This window comes from Athene noctua, chromosome 1 (genome assembly GCF_965140245.1).
Source record: "Athene noctua chromosome 1, bAthNoc1.hap1.1, whole genome shotgun sequence".
In the NCBI taxonomy this organism is placed as follows: Eukaryota; Metazoa; Chordata; class Aves; order Strigiformes; family Strigidae; genus Athene; species Athene noctua.
The window spans coordinates 5,416,805-5,439,250 of NC_134037.1; the positions used below are offsets into that span (position 1 = coordinate 5,416,805).

At 47.3% G+C, this 22,446-nt stretch overlaps 1 protein-coding gene across 2 annotated transcripts; it reads right to left on the reverse strand.

The window, feature by feature from the left end:
- Nucleotides 1–1,042: 1,042 nt before the first annotated feature.
- EFHC1 (EF-hand domain containing 1) lies at nucleotides 1,043–21,261 on the reverse strand. Of its 2 annotated transcripts, XM_074921497.1 has the most exons (11): nucleotides 21,148–21,261; nucleotides 15,685–15,906; nucleotides 13,297–13,584; nucleotides 11,335–11,484; nucleotides 9,743–9,935; nucleotides 9,216–9,436; nucleotides 8,280–8,420; nucleotides 6,167–6,380; nucleotides 5,434–5,554; nucleotides 3,572–3,785; nucleotides 1,043–1,666 (listed from the first exon to the last, which is right to left on the reverse strand). In XM_074921497.1, the coding sequence occupies exons 1-11, from the start codon at nucleotides 21,208–21,210 to the stop codon at nucleotides 1,595–1,597; spliced, it is 1,899 nt and encodes a 632-aa protein (XP_074777598.1). In that variant the 5' UTR covers nucleotides 21,211–21,261; the 3' UTR covers nucleotides 1,043–1,594. The 2 variants fall into 2 exon arrangements, with proteins under 2 accessions (XP_074777598.1, XP_074777606.1); XM_074921505.1 differs by lacking the exon at nucleotides 11,335–11,484.
- Nucleotides 21,262–22,446: the final 1,185 nt, after the last annotated feature.

Here is a 22,446-nt window from a genome sequence, read left to right on the forward strand (position 1 = left end):
TCTTCTCACATTTCCCATGACTACAGCATGGGCAGCTGCTTCTGGGTTAGTTATCTCTGGCTGCCTTCATCCCTGGGCGTGGAGGATAAGGGCATTTGTAGGATATGATTTATCTGATGTGGTTGAGGTGCATACTTTATGGTGAGCTAAATTGTATACTTTCTGCAGCTGGCCCCGGGCATGCTACGCGATTTGGCTGAGTATTGGGTTACAGTTTCGTAGCATGTGCAGAAAACAGTTTCTGACTTTCTTTTCTACAGCCTACAGCTCCAGTAATTTCATCTGTAAGTTCTTGGTCTCTAGAAAAGCTGATTAGGGTGGCTGTTAGAAGTCAGCCTTTGTCAGCTTCTGCTTGAAAGGCACCTCATGCCACACCAAGCCATGCTTTGAAAGCCAAGGTGATTCTCGGTCAGAGGGAGCAGCAGCACAAAACAGGCCCAGAAGGGAAGAGCGATGACCTTTCTGAACAAGGGGAGACAGGAGGGAGCTGTCATGTGGAGACTCTCAGCTGTCTGAGGGGAAGTGGGAATCCACAGCACAAAAGCTGATTTAAATAAGCGTTTTGTTGCAGAGCTTTATTCTCTGTGTGCGTGGTAGCTGCCTTTCATCTGTGCTCAATGGCAATACCTGGCAGGTGTGATCTGGGGTGAGAAGGTCCCTGCCACGTTTACCGTCACGGAGAGATGACCAATGTGACTCTAAGTGGAGCACAACTGTCATAACTCTGTTGTTACGCCACCTGCTAGTTTTCCCTTTTCATTGGACCTGTCTGGTAAGAGGACAGGTTGCATAAGATGGGTTTAGATAGTATCTCACTCCTAAAAACATTCTCCCAACCTTTTGTTAAAAAATGCAAAGCTGCTGTCAGCAGACTTGTGTACAGACCCCTGCTATCTCTATAGATACGTGAGAGCTAAACTCACCACTCCATTTCAAATAAACCCAGAAACACACTTTGTGTTGGTTTTTCTTTCCCCCTCACTTTAATCCTTTGCTATTCCAGCCATTTGGATACTTCGATTTCAAGCAAATTTATTAACCCTGTTATAGCAGTCATGTGTACGTTAACATTGCTTATGTTCAGACTAGCAGGTGTGAGTTTATCATGGTCCATGGCAGGGCTCTTAGATCTTCTTGCAATGCAAATAACAATTTAAACCGGCAGTTTTCGCTGCTTGAAGGTGAAAGCCCCCTTTTGACTCTGTAAGAGAACTCTAGAGTGACTTATCACTCCAGGCTTTAGAGAGTTTTAGCCCTAGTGAGCCTTACTGTACTGCGTTAAAAAGTTGAGAGAGCAACAGGAGAACCTGGCTTTGGTTCTCCAAAGTTTTTTCTTCTGTGACTTTGATTTCAATATCCAGCAGTTGAGTTTGAATACCCAGTGAGGTTGAGTTTGGTGGTGACTAAAAGGGCAGGGAGAGGTTAGGAAGGGAAAGAAAATTAACAAAGTGAGGGTAAAGTTAGCTGGCTCTTGTGAGGACAGTGAGTGAAGCAGAGATGAAGACTAGAGCATCCTTTTTAAAGCACAATGTCTTAAAGTCAAGCCAGCTAAGAATTTTATTGCTGATCTTGGGCTTCAGCTTCTGGGCAACGATCATGAGGGGAAGGCTCGAAGGAAGTCGTGGTAGTTTATCTTATCTTCTCCACAAGAACATAGGTCAATCAGCTGGGGAAAACAAAACAAAACAAACAACAAACACCTAAAGAGCTGGAAGAAGCTGCAAATTTGTTTCTTTAGGAGAAAGTGTCCAGAGGTGCTCCTTGTGTGACAGAGCACAAGATCTTACTCCTCTGTGTGGAAAAGTCTACCACTTTAGTAATTCTGAATTACAGGTAACCTTGAATGCTTATAGATGACACTAATCTATGCAAGGAGAAGAGTTTAAAGTGTTTGAGTTTAATCCTGATTGCCTTCTGAGTATCCCCACAGTGGCAACAGATCCCCCCAAAAAAATAAAGCATGGCCACAGCTCGACATTTCAGAAACCCCATAGAAATCCGTGCCAAAAGTGAGATGGGGGCAGCATATCTAACCGTTAGTGTTCGCTGGTGTCGCTTTGGTGTGTGCACATGGCATAAAGTGGAGACACAAGATAATTCAGCTCAGCAACAGCCCTACTAATGAGCCAGTTCTGGAATCCGTGCCTGACCCTGCATTGTATTACAGAGCTATAGCCTTTGTGTGCTTAAGGAGAAGAAAGAGGGCTTTTGTTTCTTTAATTGCATAACTAATCTCCTTCTGACACCCAGGGAGATGGAAAAGGTCTAATATCACAGTTCCTTGAAAGGATTCTTCTTCCTTTTGTCGCCTGGAGACAGATTTACTGGGATTGCTGTTGTGTGACTGACAGCTGTGCTCCTCTCCAGTCCAGACAGTAGTTAACTGTCTGCCATATGTTTAATTTAGAGCACTGCCACACTTCTGAGGGCTCTGGGCACACCCAGATTAAGATTTCAAGAGAGAATCGGGATGCTTTTAGTGTATCCTAGATGGGGATTCAAACATGGGGGTTTAGCCTCAGTTGTCACAGGTTCTCCACATGCTTTTGAGCGTGACACTTCATCTCCCATTCTTGGAGTGGAAGCAGGAAGGACTGTCACCACATTGGAAATTCCTCAGGGCAGAGTGGTCTCTGATGAGCTCTAGTACAGCAAAGCCCTGGGTGCCAGTCAAAAGCCTTTATTCAGTGCACATTCGGAGACATAAATACCCTGCCCGTGCACCTTTCTAACCATCCTGTGATGCTCACAGTTGGTTTAGCAGATTTTTTTTTTTTTTTTTTTTTTTCAGTAAGGGAAATAATCCTTTTGGTTTCTAGATTCCTTTAAACTCTGAGTCTGCCTTTACCGGCCACCGATCTACTGCATATCACATTATGCTAAGAAAGCTAAGAAAGCATCCTTGCTAGTCATATTCCTGAAAGGATCCTCCATCCCCACGGCTTTAATTTTTCTCTTCAGTTTCCCCTCCCATTTTCTGCTGTGCAGACTGTGATCTCCATGAGCTGTTGCTCACAGTGCCCAGCAAGCCTCTGGTTTAGTTGTGTTAACCAAGTGGTTATGGTTTTAATTTCTTCTTTTTTTTTGTTGGTAAAATACTTAGTTCTCGTATCTTCAATTCAGTTGCTGTTAAATCCAGAATGCGTCTAAGCTTTCCTAAGGCTCATTCCCCAAGCACCTCTGTCATCTTTACTCAAGCCCAGGTGTTCTTAAGTCATGACAGACACTCAGTAGCTCTGCAGTAGCCTATGCCTGATCTCTATCATGATATACAACCTCTTCTGCTCATCTCAGATCTGAGGTAGTAAGCATTTTCAGGCTTCATATAACAGAGCAGCCAAACAGCTAATCTGGGGGGCAACCTGGGTAATATATCTTCCCTTTACTTAGAGGACAGCAATTATCTCCTCCTTTAGGACACAGGCTTACTCCAACAGCTCAGAGGCCTTTCCAAATTGGGACTCTCTTGCCCTTTTCTTGAAGCTGTTCCCCTTTGTAGGGTAGAGCAGGTGTTGATCTCACCTGGCTATAGGAGAGGAATTCAATACACACAGCACCCCTTCCTTCTGACCTTGTTAAGAAGAATGGTGTTGGTTGGTACACCCAAGCTGTCACAAAGGGCTAAGACTTCTGCTTTGTCCAGGATGCCAGAGCCATCCTTGTCGCACCGAAGAAACACCTCCTGAATGTTCTTCTTGTTCAAGTTCTTATGGTTCAGCTCTTCCTGAACCTGCACAATTAATTCATCCAGTTCCTGCTTGTTGGTCTGAAGCATGGGGATGTCACTGTAGAAGAAATGAAAAATGGGACTTCATGTAAGAGCTACTTGGGGCAGCCTTGCTGTGACATTTGTGTGCTGGATGTCCACCATGGCTGGCCAGACTATTACACAGAATCACAGAATCAACTAGGTTGGAAAGGACCTTGAAGATCCTCCAGTCCAACCGTTAACCTCACCCTGACCGTTCACAACTCCCCCAGATCCCTCAGCACTGGCTCAGCCTAACTCTTCAACCCCTCCAGGGATGGGGACTCCCCCCCTGCCCTGGGCAGCCCATCCCAACGCCCAACAGCCCCTTCTGGAAAGAAATGCTTCCTAATAGCCAGTCTAAACCTTCCCTGGCACAACTTGAGGCCATTCCCTCTTGTCCTATCACTTGTTACTTGGTTCAAGAGACTCATCCCCCCTCTCTGCCCCCTCCTGGCAGGGAGTTGCAGAGGGCAATGAGGTCTCCCCTCAGCCTCCTCTTCTCCAGACTGAACCCCCACAGTTCCCCCAGTCGCTCCCCAGCAGACCTGTGCTCCAGACCCTGCCCCAGCTCCGTTGCCCTTCTCTGGCCACGCTCGAGTCATTCAATGGCCTTTTTGGGGTGAGGGGCCCAAAACTGAACACAGGAATCGAGGGGCGGCCTCCCCAGTGCCGAGCCCAGGGCTCAGATCCCTTCCCTGTCCCTGCTGGCCATGCCAGTGCTGACACAAGCCAGGATGCCATTGCCCTCCTTGGCCCCCTGGGCACACTGCTGGCTCCTGTTCAGCCGGCTGTCAATCATTCACACCACACACGCACACACACGGTCCCTCTCTGACTGGCAGCTCTCCAGCCACTCCTCCCCAAACCTGTAGCCCTGCTGGGGGTTGCTTTGGCTGAAGTGAATTTCTGAATACACAGGAGGCTTCTGGGGCGCTTGATCTTTATGGCAAGCTCATCTCAGCTTGGACTTGGAGATGAAGCTCAGTCTCGATCTTGGAGCATTAAGTAAACTATTATCCCTTTGCAGGACATTTCCCCCATGCACCTTTTTTTGGTGCTCTGGGACAAGGAGCGTTTCCTTGTGTGCTCCATACAACCCCAGGAGGTGTATGCAGCTCTAGTTTCAAGCACAGCCCCTGAACTACCATGATACTAACAGACTCCAAAGTGTGTTGTGAGGTAATAGGGTTGTTATTGTGTCATATGGGTCCGGACAGATATAAAAGAGGATGTGGTCTACGCTCTGATGGGCTGATAAGCACAGCCCAAACAAATGAAAAAAAAAAAAAAAAAGACTCCACCAACCATCCACTGAGCCTGCAAGCATCTAGTGGCTCATACAGATACTGTTAGCAGCAGCTGTCACAGTTAACTGCTGTGTTTTGGGAAAAGATGACTGTGTCCATTTAGCTGAAAGTATCTCTGCTGCTGAGGCAGAGCTGTCCCACAAGGGTTTTTGGTCAGCAGCAGCTGTGACATTGTATTGTACACACCTGACCCCCTCTGTATGTGTGCAGACACAGGCTCTTGGAGCTGAACAGCCAGCTGGGCAGCCATCAGACAGCAAGCTGAAACCCATGGAGGCTGCTGGAAATCCCCTCAGTTGTCAACCCTGAGTCTCATTTAGCTCCACAACGCCATCCTTTGAAGCCTACCTGTTGGCAGTCTCCTTTACCACCTACCGTGGGCGAAAATGATCCCTCAGGGACTGCAGTGTTGCAGCAGGGAAACTCTTTGCATTGCTCTCCATGTAATTAAGCACATATTCATCAGCGTCAGTGATAACAAACCTGTGGCCAAACACTGGGGAAGAGGCATTAAAGAAAGCAGTGTTACTTGCCTTTCAGCATGGGTAAGTCACTTCATCATCCAGAAGAGAGCATGGTTCCTCTCTTGTGGCTGGGCCTGGGTTTGAGCAAGCTCTGCTGTTTGTTTCAGTCCTTGAAGTGAGAATAGTTTCACTGACTCAAAGGGAGTTTTGCTGCAAGAAAAGCAGCTGCTGAGAGCAAAGGCCCCATGCTTGGGCCTACAATGACTCCCCCATTAGCACTGGTGTGTTTCTAAATATTTCAGTATTACATTTATTTTCATTATAGGATAGATTTATGGCCTTTGCTGCTGGTAGTCATCTGGCATAGCTTTAACCCTGGGAATCCTCGCAGGTCCCAAAATGTAAACTGAACACACAGTATGGAGAACAGAGCTCTTTTCCGAATTATGTCAAAGGTCCAAACATTGACAGCAACAGATTCGTATCAGTGTACACCAGCTGGTGATCAAGAAACTCCAATGAGATGAGAATCAGAAGGAACAGATCTTTCAAGTGAAGGAAGGTATATGCACCGTCCATGCAATAAATGACGTATCAGAGCAGGCACTGAAAACCTACGCTCAGAAAGTATTATCAAATTTTACCTTCAATTGTAGAGCCGATGGTGAGGTCAGAGGGCTCATAGTATGTGGGATTCTCTGTAGTAGAGCCTGGTTTGGCAACTCTGGTCTTTCCTAAGTATTTGCCTCCAATGATGCCAGAGTTACGGACTGGGGGTTCATAGATGCTGATCATGTCATTGGAGAGGAAATAAGAGAGGATGAAACGACGCTTTCTGTCCTCAGGATTTGGTGATTCCTAGAGGAAAGGTAGTGGCTTTGGAAAAGAACATTTGAACCGGGTTTTTTTTTCCTGGGGTGCTTAGAGAGTAGCTAGTAACCCACTCATAAACACCCACAGCTCATAGCTTTTTTTTTTATAGCTGACTAAGCAAGGCACTTGATGTAGGCCAAAAGCTACACATATGCTGTCATAGCATAACAAAGCCCTAGAAAGCATTAAATATCTATATTTCAAAGGTTACTTGCTCTAGTCAGGCTAACAGAAGCAGAATCTGGGCTGCAGTGACATATTCAGTGTTTCCACAGACTGAGTCATCCAAGAGAAAGGAATATCCCATATGGAATGATTCATCACAGAGAGAGACTGGCTGTAAAATTCAGTATTAAAGTTCTATTTTTCACTAGAACCATAGAATCATAGAATGGTTCGGGTTGGAAAGGACCTGAAAGATCATCCAGTCCCACCCCCCTGCCATGGGCAGGGACACCTTCCACTAGCCCAGGTTGCCCAAAGCCCCGTCCAACCTGGCCTTGAACCCTTCCAGGGAGGGGGCAGCCACAGCTTCTCTGGGCAGCCTGTGCCAGGGCCTCACCCCCCTCACAGGGGTGAATTTCTTCCTTAGATCTAATCTAAATCTACCCTCTTTCAATTCAAAGCCATTACCCCTCATCCTATCCCTACACTCCCTCATAAAAAGTCTCTCTCCACCTTTCCTTGTAGCCCCTTTCAGCCCTGGGGGGCCGCTCTAAGGTCTCCCCGGAGCCTTCTCTTCTCCAGCTGAACCCCCCAACTCTCTCAGCCTGTCCTCACAGGGGGGGCTCCAACCCCTGATCATCTCCGTGGCCTCCTCTGGCCCTGCTCAAGCAGGTCCGTGTCCTTCTGCTGTCGGTGCTCCCAGAGCTGGACCCAGCCCTGCAGGGGGGTCTCACCAGAGCAGAGTGGGGGGGGACAATCCCCTCCCTTGACCTGCTGCCCACACTGCTCTGGATGCAGCCCAGGACATGGCTGGCTTTCTGGGCTGTGAGTGCACATTGCTGGCTCACAGTTTTCCATCCACTGATACCCCCAGGTCCTTCTCCACAGGGCTGCTCTCACTAATGAGTGCCTGAGAGAGGTTGGTGCTGCTTCCAGCTCTTAGTCACAGGAAGACACTCCCCTGACACACCGGTAGGTTTACTTGCTTAGTTTAAAATTAAGTGGCTCTGAACTCGTCAGCTGTGACCTTTAGGAGCTCCTGCACAATAGGGAAAAGAAATCAGCCCTTAGTCACCCTGAGTGTTTGGAGAAGGCAAGCACCAGGCAGCACAGGAAATGCCATTGCTACTGCTGGATGTGCCAGAGGCTCCTTGCATAAACCAGCTGTAAAGCTGGCACAAAGGCCAGGGCCCGAATGCTGCTGTGGTGGGTGGAAAGCACCGTCACTGCAGACTCCCCAGGTTCTGCGCTGGCTGCTCCGCTAGCACAGCCCCTTGCTGGCTGCTGTGGCCAGGACTGGCCTGGAGAAGGATGGGTGCTGGGACCCAGCAGCAGAGAGACAGAAGCTCACGCTTGTGGCAGCAGTTGAAGGCAGGCAGGGGCACGGTGCCCAGCTGCAGTGCTGTTTCAGTCAGGGCCATCTGTCACGTGCTGATGTCAGTGGGAGTTATTCCATAAATGGCTGTGGTTTTGTAGCATGTCTGTTTTGTACTTTCTGGCCTTGGTTTTTTCTACCTTTGCATGCCACTAATTGTCACGGCAAACACACAGGAACCCGATGGTATTCCCTAAGGGGGAACTAGTGTTGGCTTGGAGAAGCCTCTTTTCCCACCAGCACAGAGGAGAATTTGCTAACAGTCTTGTCCAAGCAGACTGTTCCTCCCATCCTTCTGACTTTACAACACAAGCTGGCCTTATACTGTCAGGGAAAGCACTTACCAGGGCCACCTGGTATCGCAGCACCTTGTGGTCATTCTCTAGCATCTTAATTATATCTTTCCGGGGAGGCTTTGGAAACAGAGAAAAGCAGTTCTGAAGAGAGTCTTCAAGGACACCAAAACCATTATAGGGAGGAATTACCTGCATCCAGAGGAGAAAACAGCTGAAACTAACAACAAGGCAACATTTGAAGGACAGCTTATCAGAAACCATCTGTTTGGAAAGAAATAAACTGTCACCAGGTAGCAATAGCTGTGACATCCTGCCCAGTAGAGATGCTACCAGCTTGGCCATGTGTTGGACCCCTTACTTACAGAAAATATTTAAGAGAATTAAGAAAATCTGATATCCAGAAAGCCAGGTAATCTCTCTGAATAAAGACACTATGATACTAATACTAATAACTAAACCTTCCTGTGCACAGGAACTCAATCATCTATATGGTTAGAGTGTTAACCTAACCCCCATCATGTTTCTGGTCTAGACCAGTTAGCACTCCAAACCACTCCTAGGCTCAGTCTGGGAGGTGACAAGGGCTGTGACTGTCCCTGGTAGGCAGTTTGGACTTGGCAATGCTGTTTTGGAGAGTGAGGGAGAGTTTAGTAGTATTGAGTGCAGCCAGACTGTGCCAGCTGGCTTCCCAGTCAAAACCAAACCTTGACACTGTTTGATTTTCTAGTATAGACATAACCAGAGTTCTTTCTATCACTATTAGCAAGTGCTTTGTCCTCTACATTATTAGAAATCAACAGTTTCAGAGGATTTTCATTTTTAAATCAATTATAACCCTTCTTGCTTTGTCTTTTTCAAATTCCTTGCTCTTTTCTTTAAGCTGAACTGGTATACTATACGTTCTTACTAAGCTGAGCCTAATCTTTACTATCTTACACCAATTGCTTCCTTCCCTCCCTTCCTTTGAGAAATTGTTTGCAGTACCTGTGGAACTTCCTCAAGTGATTTCTTCTTTATTTCCACTGGCTGGAAGTCTGTAATGCCAAATTTGTCACGATAGAAGTTTCGTGTGAACTCATCACAGTCATAGATGAAGAAGGTGCGTCCAAGGAGGGTGATAGTTTTGCCAACAGCAAAATCTTTAGCTGTGAACCACTCAAGTACCTCCTGATCAGAGATCTCCAGCACACAGCTTGGGAAGGTCTCTAAGGACAAGGGAATAAAAGGAAAAACAATTCAGTCTGGTAGATGTTAATATTTCCTAGTGAAAGGGATACAAAAGCAAGCTGTATAAATAGCTCCAGGGAGCTGTTGGTACTGCTGTCCTGCCACTGTTTCCTAAAAGATATAGAATTTAGTGAGTATTTAAAGAACTTTTCTTTGGCCAAAAACTGATGACACTTGGAGTATTCTCAGCAAAAATTCTCTAGACTCTCTCTGACACAGCTGCCACACATGTGTCTACCCACCAAGGCACTTTAGCACAGACGTGCTGTCCAATCTAAACTTACTTTTATTGTCCGCAAAGGTTTTGGGTAAGCGTTGGCGTTTTATCAGTATTGGGAATGGGTCTCTACCATCATTTTGCTTGTAGACTTCCCGAACCTCCACTGTGTCATCTGCCAAGTAGAAATGGATGACGTAAGGCCTGTTCTCACCAAAGATGCTGTTAGTGTCATCCCACGTGGCGTAGAAACGAAGGACCTGGGGTGGAGGAAAAAAAGGCAGAGAAGACAAACGTGGGTGGGAATTACTAATGCTTTGTCCAAATGAAGTGGGTTGAAATGGGTTGGGTGATTGGAGGCATCTCATCAATCTTCTCTGTCAGGTACAGAAGAACCAAGCCCTCATACTGTGGGTACTGGGATGAATGGGGCAGCAGTGGCAAGGGCAGCAGGGGCCTGGAGAGCTGGACAGGCCTGGCTTACCTTGATAGCAGCAAATGAGAGAACAGTTTATGCTAAGACAACAAATTTAGTTCAGGAAGCATGAGGAAAAATGGGGGGGAAGTGATTAAAAGGCAGAAGAAAATAATTGCCCAGAAATGGGTAGGGAAGTGGTATTAAGGGAGTGATTTTTATACTGAAACTTAATAGAGCAAGACAGAATCTTGTTTTGACTCTTACACCTCCTGGAGATTTCATGACCAATTCTTTACTACTCTCATGCTGAGGAAGACTGAGAGGAATACACTCGGCAGTCCTGAGGAGGCTGCATTCACTGCACACCCCATCATACGTCTGCCTAGAGGAAATATCATCTTTTAATGCCACAGAAATCAAACTCCTCAGTTTGTACCTTCCCAATGTACAGCTCCTGCCCAGTGGACATTGTAGGCAGAGTTGGCCCAGCGCAGACTTGAGTCACTAAAGTTAAACTGGCAGTAAAATGTCAGACATAGCCCAGCTTGCATCCACACAGCAAAGCACACAGCTCCCCGCAAAACAGGGTAACCATATCCAAAATGGCAACTGGGTAGGATCCTGGCCTCTGCTAACAAAGTTTCTGGCCAGGAACTATTTGATTTATAGCTGGCCAGGGACAATATGCAGAACTCAGGTGGTGTCCTGGCCCTGTTTTATTTTCCAGCATAGATGTAGTCTATAGGGTTTCTTACATTGTTGCTAGATGAAAAGAAGATCCAGAGGAGCAGGGAGGAGAGTGTTAGTCGAGTGTGTGCACAGGAGGAATTCAGTCAGAGCAAGTGGCATTTGTGTTTGTCTGAAATTGTCCACTCTGGCACCTGGCATCAGTGTTTCGGAAAGAGAGGAGTGGATGCAGCGAGTCTGTTCATAATAGAACTGCATCTGGCTGCTGACTTCTCGAGGCAGGTGGCTTATCTCATCCCCACAGAAAGCAAGAGAGAAATGGAGGATCTAGAGCGTAGGCTCTGCAATCCAAAGAGAAGGAGTTTACAAGGCAAAAAGCTCAGCAAAAACATAAAAGGTTTTGTTTCTCACCAAAGCCAAGAAAGGAGCAAATCTGGAGTCTGTTCAGCAGGCTGAGATTTTTTAGAATGAGTAAGGTTGCAGACACTCACAAGACTCGTGTTTCAATAACACGTCTAGTCTGCAATGTGGGTGATCACTACCAGCTCTCTCACCTGCTTGTCGTAAGTCAGAAACTGTTTCAGCTGGTCGAAGTCTGAGGGCGTGATGTACTTGCGCACAGGCATCCGACGCAGTTCTGTGTAAGGATCAAAAACCATTTTCTCTGGAGGGTTCAGTTCAAGTCCTTGGCTCTCCAGGAACACCTAGAAAGGTCATCTGAGGTATTAATGCTGCGTAAATTCTGAAGGTAAGAGGTAACTAGAGATGACAGATGGGCTGAGATAAGTGTTGTCAGAATACTGCAAGTTCTTCCCTCACAGACCACCAGGCTGCAGGAATATTAGTTCTATTGCAATAGAAAATACAATAGAAGATGATCAAGATGTTTCTGTTTAAGCTGCTTCTTAGCTTTGTTTGCTTTTTAATTAATCAGAGCAATCCTGTCCTCAACTTCCTAACTCAGATTTTAACTGAGCACAGTTTCCCTTGGCCGTAGGGTTTTAAATGGAGGATAACTGTCAGTTGCTCTCTTTTGTGGAAATGAAAAAGATTAAATTAGTGCATAACCACGGGTGTAGTCAGTCTGAATCTGGAAGAGATCTAGGGTTCCCCAATGTGTCAGACAGTGCTACCCACACTGGGCCCACCAAGGCCCTTCAAGACATGAGGATATATGCATGCCAGAGTGGCAGCTTCATTCCATCTTTCAGGAGGAGTACTTTTCCCACAGAAAGAGGGAGATCTACTCGTTTATAAAGGAATTTTTTTCTTCTCTCAGATGCATCAACAAACTCTAGGTTATTACTTGTGTACTCACATCAGTCACCCAAAACACTGAAGTCAATGGATTTCTTCCCTTTTTGGCCTTGGGAAATGGCCTGTGAAAACGTTCAGCCCAGGAAGCACCTATGCAAACATCTCCAACAGGCATGTGAGATCACCCTGAAGACTCACAAGGCAGGTTCACACTGTCACACTCACTATTTTCTGGTCTAGAGGATGCCAGTTAATGATAAACAGACTAGTGGCCTTGAGATGTTTGAGATGTAGACCCATGTAGTTCACTTCTTGTTTTCCATCAACAACCCACACTAACACGAGGACCAGCTCTTCATTTGATGTGAACTGACTTTAACAGTCATCCAGCTCCAGCAGAGCTGGCCCCACATGTTCTCAACAGCCACATATATACCAATATATCGGGAACATTCCTGGGAACTGAAGCCAGTTGGCAAGGCCTGCATCTAAACTCTCTCAGCCTCCAGGAGAGGTTGGCTGCACATAACTCACCTCTTGGGAATGGTTCCTGGAGCATTCTAACTCCTGGACTGCTCCTGAGATTTGCTTAGAAGAATAGTAGTTGACCAGGGCTGAGATTATAAAGGATACCAGTATACTGGTATTTGTTGTTACTTGTTATTGGATTGTTATTATCTTATTTACTGGTATAGAAATAGCCAGAAATAGAAAAGCAGGCAATGAGTAAGCTCTCATAGAAAGGTCAGTTCATACCACAATTCTCAACCCACAGATCATGACTGCTCTTCTGGCTTGGCTGTAGATGAGTGCAGTTACTGAGGGCATTCCCTTCTCCTACTCTTAACAGAGGAGTATTAAGTTAGAAAAGAGTCAGGATCAGTATTTCCCCTCTCACGTGGGCACAAAAGGTTTCATCTGGACTCTAAGCAGTTAAACTGGTGTACACATAGCAATGAGCTTAGACCAATTCTGTTCACACAGAAATAAGCTTAGAATTTGTGCTATAAGGAGCATTTCTGAGGACAAAGGATGGGGCAGCCATGGGGCAAAAACACTGAGCAGTTAACGTGCCCTCAGCAAATATACCTTGAACTTCCCATTGATCTGAAGAGAGAGTTCTCCACAAAAAGCAAAATGAAAGATTGCAAACAACCTTATTGTGAAAGCTACAGATGCAGACTATTGGATTCTAAGAGGTCTGTCCATCTGTAATTCCAAGATTCCCTGTGTCAGTGCCCTCTGGACAAGCAACACACCTGTGTGAAAGGGTCACAGTCGACTATGCGGTACGTCCTGCCATACATGGTGATGTTCATGCCCCGATTCAGATCCTTCCAGTGGTAATGTTTCCCATGGTCATTCTTGGGCACCCGGTGGCGTCTGATAAGTTTGCCTTGAGGAAGACCAGAGTTCTGCACAACGGGCTCTATGACAGACATGGTGTCATCTTCCAAGTAGTAATAGATACCCACTTGGCGGATCCGGTAATGCTCTTCTGCGGAGAGAGGAACATCTTCCTGGAAATAGGCATCAAACTTCAAAATCTGCCAAAGGGGCAATATAACAAAGGGAGAGAGAAAGAAACAGTCTGAACACCGTGATTAGTCTATCAATACCAATAATTTATTTGTAATTTGTTCTGGCAGTGCAGAATTACTGGACTGTAACCTATAAAATCATCAGCGCCAACTGCAGCCTAATTTGTGACTGGTGGCAGAGGCATCATGAGGGTTTTTATCAAGACCTGCCTTTCCAAGCTTGGTACACAAAACAGGTGTAAAAACTACAGCCTTTTCCCTACTCCTCCTTCATCACCTGCTATTTCACCTACTGCCAGATACTTGGTTACTGCCAGTAAACTTGTTTTCTGACATACATGGCTTTCTTTACTATTGTCAGCTTTGCAGACTCTGATTTGGGGAAGCTTTTAGGAGATTTTGGTAAAGAGTTCATCCACATCTGTGGATTTTAAAATCTGCATCTGAAGTCACATCTATTCAGCACACACAGAATCACATACAGAATCACACAGAATCATTCAGGTTGGAAAAGCCCCTCGGGATCATCGAGTCCAACCCTCAGCCCGACTACAAAGTTCTCCCCTACCCCACATCCCCCCACAGCTCATCCCAACGGCCCTGAAACCCCCCCAGGGATGGGGACTCCCCCCTCCCTGGGCAGCCTGTTCCACTCTCGGACCACTCTTGCTGGGAAACATTTTCTCCTCCTGCCCAGCCTGAGCCTCCCCTGTGGCAGTTTCCAGCCGTTCCCTCTTGTCCTGTCCCTGATCCCCTGGGAGCAGAGCCCAGCCCCAGCCTCTCTGCAATGTCCTGTCAGGAGCTGCAGAGAGGGATGAGGGCTCCCCTCAGCCTCCTCCTCCTCACACTCAACACTCCCAGCTCCTGCCCTGCCTCCTCACAGGATTGATTCTCCAGCCCTTCCCCAGCCTCGTTGCCCTCCTCTGCCCTCGCTCCAGCCCCTCGAGATCTCTCTGGGATTGAGGTGCCCAAACCTGGAGACGACCCTCCAGGTGTGATCAGCAAAAGCTAATCTGTGCTGGAGAAGCAAGGAGACAAATCAGCCAGTCAATCACACCTCCTGTGCTTGGCAGAAGTAGGAGGAATATTTCCTCCAAGATCATTCAGTGCCCCTAAGAGGATGTAGGTGGCCAATCAGGCCTTGCATACCCAGCCTACATCAGCCCAGAGGCCCAGGTAATTAAGTGATGATAAAGCCAGCAAGTTCCTACCAGACAGCAAAAGTGTTTCAAAAGGGACCATGACTTCCCCCAGCAGCGCTGGGGCCCCTGCTGCTACTCTGGCTTGAATGAAGGGGCAGAGAAGTGTCAAACAGATTAAACAGCAACATCTCCGTTACTCTGAAGGAATAGCCTCAGGAATTAACACAGCACATCTGTTCCCCAGCCTGTCTCACAGGCGGCCTGAGGCTTGGCTGCAGACTGGCCTTTCTAGGCCTGCCTGGCAGCGTGCAAACCCCTGCACAGGCTCAGGTCTCCCAAGCCTTGCACGCTCCGCAGCGACAGCTCTGTCCGTGGCTGCGGCTGCTCTCGCCAGCTTGCAAGTCTGTGCCACTGGCACTCTGAAAATCACGGGTCAGCTCAGGACTGCTCCAAGCAGACACACAGCCGCCTCCTGGTCGGATACGATCACCAAGATGTAGCGGAGGAAGTACCGATGGAGCAGTACAGGCTGTAACACGCTGTGGTGACAAGCATAAATAGATAGACCGCAGTTAAACAGTCTAACAGGGTCCCTGTTGCAGACTGTCTTTTGTACTTTAAGCTCAGTTACAATCTCAATATAGTTTTGGAAACACAGAAGGCCAAGTTGTGGTTTACAGGGTTTACGGGGTTATAAACTGAAGCTTTTCAGAGTTAATCAAACTTCTTTTCCAACGCCTGCTGGAAATGCTCTAGCATAACTTGTGGGGAATGTCTTACATCGTTTACGTATTATAATCCTCCTCCCAAGTAAAGAAAGCTTCTTTCAGTCTGGGGTTCAGCTGTCTCTGACTAAGGGCTATGGCATCTCAAAACTGCTGTACACTGTCCCATGAACCCTGGAGCTGACTGTTTATGTCTCCAAACTTGGCCAGCAATATTCCTGGAATAAGCTTCTTTATACCTTTTTGTCAAAAGCCACGTGTGCTGGAATGAAGCCTGAAGGTGGAGCCCGTTTGGCTGGCCCATAGGTCAGTGTGGGTCTCTGGTTGGATAAGTCATCTAATTCAGCCTGAGAAAGCTGATTCACATAGAGTCGCTCCCCGCCGATCCCCACTGTTGGCAGCCGAGAAAAGGCAAATCCATTTTTGTAGCCCAGTGTCTGGGACCGATGAAAAGATGTTTTCTGTGGAAGGAAATCCAGCTGTTAAAATACTACATGAGCCTAGTAGATACAGCTACCAGAAGCACAGAAAACCAGTGAAAGAGTGTAAAATCCAAAATTCCTCCCTCAGATAACCGACTGCAGCAGTTATTTACAATCAGATTTTACACTTAGATCAAGAAGGCTGAAAAAATAGTAAGTGGCTGAAGGAACAAAGCATCAGAGTGAACTCAAATCCTAGCACTGGCACAGACTCGCCAAGTGCTTAAATCACTTAATTTCCCTATTGCCCCCATTCTCAGTACCTAGAATGGGGTGACAGCACTTTATCTGCCCTAGATTTTCTCTCTTTGTTCCCTACTCTGTTATGACAGCACAGAGCACCACGGGACCTCACTCTGTTATTGCCTTACAGTGCTCCCTCGACTATTACACCTTGTGCACCCTCTGTGTTTTCCATCATTATCTGTTTTGTTAACTCTCTCCTGGGGATGATATTCACAGGATTTTCTTCGCTGGGCTAAATCAAGCTCATAGAGCTGCAATTATGAAACGTAGCAAAGCACATCAGCTGTTTCACCATCCCTCTCCACAGCCCATGCAAGGGTCACACATGAAATAACCACAACCACAGTGTAAGACGAGATGAATTCTATCTTTGTGAGCACTGTATAATGTTGGCTGTAGGATTCACCTTCAATTTCTTGCTTTATTGGTTTAATCTTGGTTTTGAGCTTCTCAGGGCCTTTCACCTGTCTCATGCCAGTTACTGAGCCCTTCTTCAAGCTAAATAATTATCCAGATGGCACAGGAAGGTCCCTGTCTTGCTTAAGACACGTAACAAAAAAATGTCAGAGCTGTGAATAGGGCTTGATCTCTGTCAGTCCAGTCCTGTTCTTCACTAGTGATGATTAGGATCAGACCTGAGTGACACCAGGCTCCTTGGCTTGCTGTACAGTCCACCACACCTGGTACCTCACCTGCAATCCTGAAAGCATTTGAAATAACACATGCCTGGCTGGTCCCACTGGGCTGTCACCACTTAATGCTCCAAAGAAAGCAGAAGAAATTGTGAGTCCCTGATAATAAACCCCCTGACTTTACCTTAACTTTTGCCAAGTAAAATGGAAATGTATGCATTTCCAGCATTGACGGAACAAACTTCAGCTCCTTTTCCAGACCCAGACTTGCAATCAGTCCAACCTCAGGCATGTGAACCACTTCTTCTCCACCCCCTCCCTCACTCCTCATGGGTAAACCTCTAATCTTATTTATACCTTCAAGGCCCCACTTGAATTTCACATAGTCGCCTGTTTTCTCTTTAAACTGGTTCTATGGAACTTGCTGTGGACAGAGCAGTCAGGAAAACAGGTTCAGGTAAAAACAAGAGTCTACTGAAGAAATGTTAACAGAACATCTTACAAACATTAGGCCTGCCACAGAACTGCCATTTTCTTCTGTTAAATAAATACCAAGAGAAAGCTGTGGGGAAAATATTCAGGGAAAATCAGGAAATTTGTCTTTAATTTGGGCAATATCAGTGTTTGAGAAGCGCACAGGCTTGTAAGGGCCCACAGTTGCCTAAAGAAAACACCTCTCAAATTCACGTCCCAGAGTCGACAGGCTCTCCCAAGTGAGCATGGATGCCAGATAACATCTCACAGTATCAAGTGACTAAAGTAAATTTAAAAGGGAAAACCCAGAATGTAAACTCCTAATCTCAGTTGCTGCCAGCCCGTATCTGAAGGAATTCCACTGAATGAAGTCCTTTTACTGAGTCTATAATCCTTCCTACAAATGCCATTCCCCCTCCCAGTGCCCGTTCCTCTGTCCCATGAGAACTAAGCAATAATATTATTTTCTTTGAACACAGAGGTTTTCTTCAGTACTTCTCAGCACTCATAAAGTGGGGATGCCCACTTTAGAGACTGGAAAATTGAGGCAAAGTGAGTTGATAGCACTCACTAGGGCTCACCCTGAGGAACAGTGCAAAGCCACATCTGGAGTCCAGATCTCCTTAAAACATTACCAATAGTTCAATACTTCAAGTTACTCTAAAATAATGATCTGCTCTGCTAAGTCCTGTGGGTGTTTCTTACATACACATAGCGCTGCTGAGGTCAGTGGAAGCAGTCACATGACTAAAGCAGGCAGGATTATACCGATAGAGGAAATAATATTTTGCTGGGGCAGAAATCTGCATTGTAGATTTCTAAGACGTTATAAATTATATTGAGGAAATAATATTATTAAGCTGAGAATAATTCTGAGATAGTCTTTATTACTGCATGATTGAAAGGATTCGTTATGAGTAAATGACTCCACTTATTATTGAAGAACTCAGTCGTCACTAATTTAGCAAATAGTTTGTTCACATTGGAAGGCACCATTAAGACTGGTACAGTGGCAATTTATCCTTGGGTAGCCCCAATCCACACATAAGCAGAATAAAGGAGAGGGTCCTGTTTAGGAAAACAGAGAAAAATAGGTTCCCACAAAAGCATCCAGAATGATCTGGATTGGGTTTACCAAAGCCCATCATGACACAGTCCTTCTCAAGAGCACATCATGTCAAGAGCACATCTATCAAACAGATAGTAGTGACAGTACCACCACTGGTCTAAGGAACATAGGACAACTTCCTACAGGAGCACTCGATCCCTTCAGTGTTGTTAAGATCCTTTAGAGGTTCCTCCCCACTCCATCTGAGGCACAATCAAGAGTTATAAAAATTTCTGTTTCAAGGATCCCTCGAAAATACCGTGGTGTCCTCTAGAATTATCAGGAGCATTGTGCTGGCAGGAGATGGAAGGGAAGCTTTCTTCCTTTGGGATAATTAGCATTCCCATTGGAAGATCAATGGGCATGAGGTCTGCGTCCCGTGAAGTAAAGAGGCTCTGTGAGGGACATGGGAAGAACAGACTGGCTGACCCGCAGTGGGGCTCACCATCACCTGAGGATTCACCTAAAGATATACTAGGTTGGTTAGGAGGTTCTCTCTTCTGTAGAGCACAGTCTAGGGAATGTATCAGGAAGACATGGAAGTGCTTATTCTGGAGGTGTCAGTTTTCAGTAGGAATATCAAGGACAAGGAGTACTGTCCCAAGATAAGTCTTTTTTTTTTTCAGTACAGCATGTTCCATAACAAACATTAACATAAAAGTACATGAGGTTCCTTATTCTGGAATACCAGAGCATACTGGGGTCCTGTTCTCCTGATGACCAGACAACTTGGATGTATTGTGAGAGAAGAAGTGGCCTCACTCAGAATAGGGAGCCTTATGGAAATGGAGGAGCCTGTTCTTAAGGATATTAAGCTCCCAAAAACTGTCAGGAGCTTAATGCGTAGGAACAATATACAATATTCCCTACAAAAGTCTGGGAGCATTGCTTCTGCGGGAAACAGTCAGGATATCGGTTTCTCAAACTGACATTCGTACCATTGAGCTGAAGTTGAGCAATGGTGTCAAGATTCAATTAGTTCCCCAGGGAGAAGGAAGGTCAGAGCAGTCAGCTGCCCTGAAACAATACTGGAAGGAACTCAGTATCACTTCTCATCCGTGGTACCGCTTCCTCAAGAGGATGTTGGGAGGATTTGGGGTTAGCAGATCCTTAGTGCGTGGGCCATTGGGAATGGGGAAAAGGAGAGGTTGCTTCCTCATTTAGGTGTCAATTCAAGTGAAGAGGATGAGGATGAAACTACTTCTTCCAAGGAACCTGGCAGCAGCTGAGAGGGTCTCACTTCCTTGGGATGGGCCTGGAGGCTGTGGTGGTATCAGTTCTGTGGAGAGATACCACTTCTCTGAAGATTATCAGGTTCTCACACTCCAGACTGTTAGTTCCCTGTGGACTATCAAGGATTCTTTTCTCCAGGCAATACTGGGTGAGCATTTGTGGAAGTATCAGAGCTTTGAAGAAGGGGGTACCAGGAGGGTGTTGATTGCCTGGGAGACTGGTGACTTTGGGGTGTATCTGTCCCTCTGAGGGTGGTGGGTGGGTCCAGGACATAACTGTACTGGGATGGTGTGGGGGATTAATTCCTGGTGGAGGACTGCTTGAGGTTTGGACAGTGTTGGTTCTCCTGAGTATAGCAAATCAGTTGAGGGGCTGTAAGGTGAGTTTATGGGTCCTGGTTCAGAGCATTATGAGAATGAGCAGTAGGTTCAGAACACATCCCTTTGGGAAAACTGAGATAGTTCAGAGAAATAGTAGTTTTTCCTGGGGGAATCAGGTTTCAAGGCTGTAAAGTGAGTTTGGGGATAATCCTTCCCTTGGGGTATCACATGAACTGGCAGGGGAACTATCGGATGGATTCAGGGGTGCTGGATGCCCATGGGGTGAGTTTGCAGATAGTAGTTCTGCAGTTATAAAGTTTTTGGGGTCTCAAATGAGGCTGGGAGAACCTACCTCTCCAAAGGTATCAGGACAATTTTGGGGTTATCAGATGGGTGCAAGATGCAATGGGTTCCCTGGGGACAAGCTTAAGAGTACCAAGTTCCCTGGAGGGTGGGCTCAGGGATAGCTGGTGCCCTGGTAACAGGCTTTCAGTGACATTGGGAGAATTTAGGGAGAACCATGTCAGCTGTGGGTGGGGTCAAGGGATACCAGGTGGGTTCAGAGAGCTCAAGTCTCCCAGAAGCGAGTTCAGCAGATATTTGTTGGCTTTGGGAAATACCAAGTCCCCTGGGGGAGAGGTCAGTGGGTGCTAGGTCTGCTGGGGAGCATCAGATGAATTTACAGGGCACCAGGTCCCTTGGGGATCATTTCATAGGGTACCAGGTCCCCTGAAGGGTGTCTGGTGAGTTTGAGGGGTACCAGGTTCCCAGGACATGGGTTCACAAGACACCAAGTCCCCTCAGGGATATTAGGTGAATTCGGGAGGTACCAGGCTTCACGAAGGAATGAGGGAGTGGTCTGAGGGAACAAGTGGTTCCCTTGGGGTGGTTTAGGGTGTAATATGTCCCTGTGAGGGAATATTAGGTGAGTTTAGGAGCAACAGGTCTCCTGAGGAGTTAGAGGAGGATCTGAGGGAGCACCAGGTTCCCAGGGGGTGTCTTCAGTGGCTACCAGGTCCCCCGGCAGAGCCAGACAGGGTACAAGTCACTGACGAGTCCCTGGAGCAGGGGTGGGGGTAGAGGCCTGGACCTCAGGGAGGCTTCTCTGGGCCCCGCCAGGCCGGGACAGACCGGGCTTGGGGGTGGCCCGGGGGAAGGGGGGCGGGGGATCCCCGGGAGGCAGGGTTCACCGGACGGCGGCGCTCACCATGGCGTCCCTGAAGGCGCAGCCCGGGAGGAAGGGCAGGCCCGGCTCCCGCCCCAGGCTCATGGCGGCGCAGCCGCTCCCTCCCCCGGCTCCGGTGACGCTGTCTCCATGGCAACCGCCGGCCCGCCCAGTGCGCAGGCTCGCCGGGAGGGGGACGCGCATGCGCACTGAGGCGGGCGGGCTCCCGCGCCTGCGCAGTGAGCGACGGGGAGGCGTTGCCGTGGCAACGGGAGGGCGGGAACGCGGCCGCGGGAGCCGGCCCGAGCCGCGGGGCCGGGGCCGGAGGGGCCCCCCCGGCACGCTGGAAAGGGGGTTCAGGGCGGCCTCGGCCCCGTAATGGGGAAAAGAATCAGTTTCGGGAGCTGTGGAAAGCGTTAATCCCGTTTTCTTACGGGTTTGAGTGCGGTTCGGCCTACTCCAACGCAGGCCGCCGCCATGTTCCTCCTCCCCCTCACAGCCAGCCGGGGCCTTTCAGCATCTCGCAGTGTAAACTCAGTATTGGCTCAGTCAGACCCTCACCCTCTTGGCACAGCTGGGCTATGTCCTTGCTATTAAAAAATTTTGGCCTCCAAAACGGATTTCTGACAGCCAGGCTGCTTTTTGGGAGATATCCCAGCCCTGTGCTTTGCTTAGGGGGAAGAAGAGCTGTAGAGGGCCGAAGGTGTATCAGGAGCGCTCAAAACATTTTAACAGGAAAAGTGATTGTGCTGGCTTATTGCATATATTGTATGTATATTAGCTGTGAAATAGTGCATTTTGTAATATGTAGCACTGACACGGTTCCTTTCTTTCAAGCATTTCTCACCTGTTCCTGAAGGAAGCAGCAAAAAGAAGCAGTAGGGGGGACATCTAGGAAAAGGTGGTTGTGCAAGTCACTCCCAAATGTATGAGAGAAGAGAGATTCAAGTTAAGCGCCGGAGAGAAGAGGTTTTTGTGTGCCTTTCCTTTGGTCTCTTTATCAACAGTACACAAGACAGGCCAGGCTGCGATTCAAGGGCAGGCAGCGGGATCTGAGAATTTTGTAAATAGAAGTCAAGCAGAGAGAAATGCAGCCAGACTGTCTGTCTAAGCATGGTGTGGGAGAGAGAAGAAAGCCAGCCAGTGGGAGATAAAAGAATGAGTCTGATGAGCTTAGAAAGGAAAATAATAGATTGAAGGCCAAGCAGGGCTAAAAGGCTGGATCTAAAAGACAGCAAGCTGCTAATGTGACTGCTGACTCAGATGCAGGTGCTGGCACCGAAGTGCTCTCTCTGATTTCTTCTGCTGTGATATCCAAGCACTGATTAGCGGGTTTCCTGA

Excerpts from the sequence above, each read along its gene's own strand:
- EFHC1 (XM_074921497.1), bottom strand. The coding sequence starts at position 21,210 with ATGAGCCTGGGGCGGGAGCCGGGCCTGCCCTTCCTCCCGGGCTGCGCC. Across the intron at positions 13,585-15,684 it reads ACGTGGCTTTTGACAAAAAG|ATTTTGAAGTTTGATGCCTA; the intron begins GTATAAAGAAGC and ends CCCCTTTGGCAG. Across the intron at positions 3,786-5,433 it reads AGGGATCATTTTCGCCCACG|TGACATCCCCATGCTTCAGA; the intron begins GTAGGTGGTAAA and ends TTTCTTCTACAG.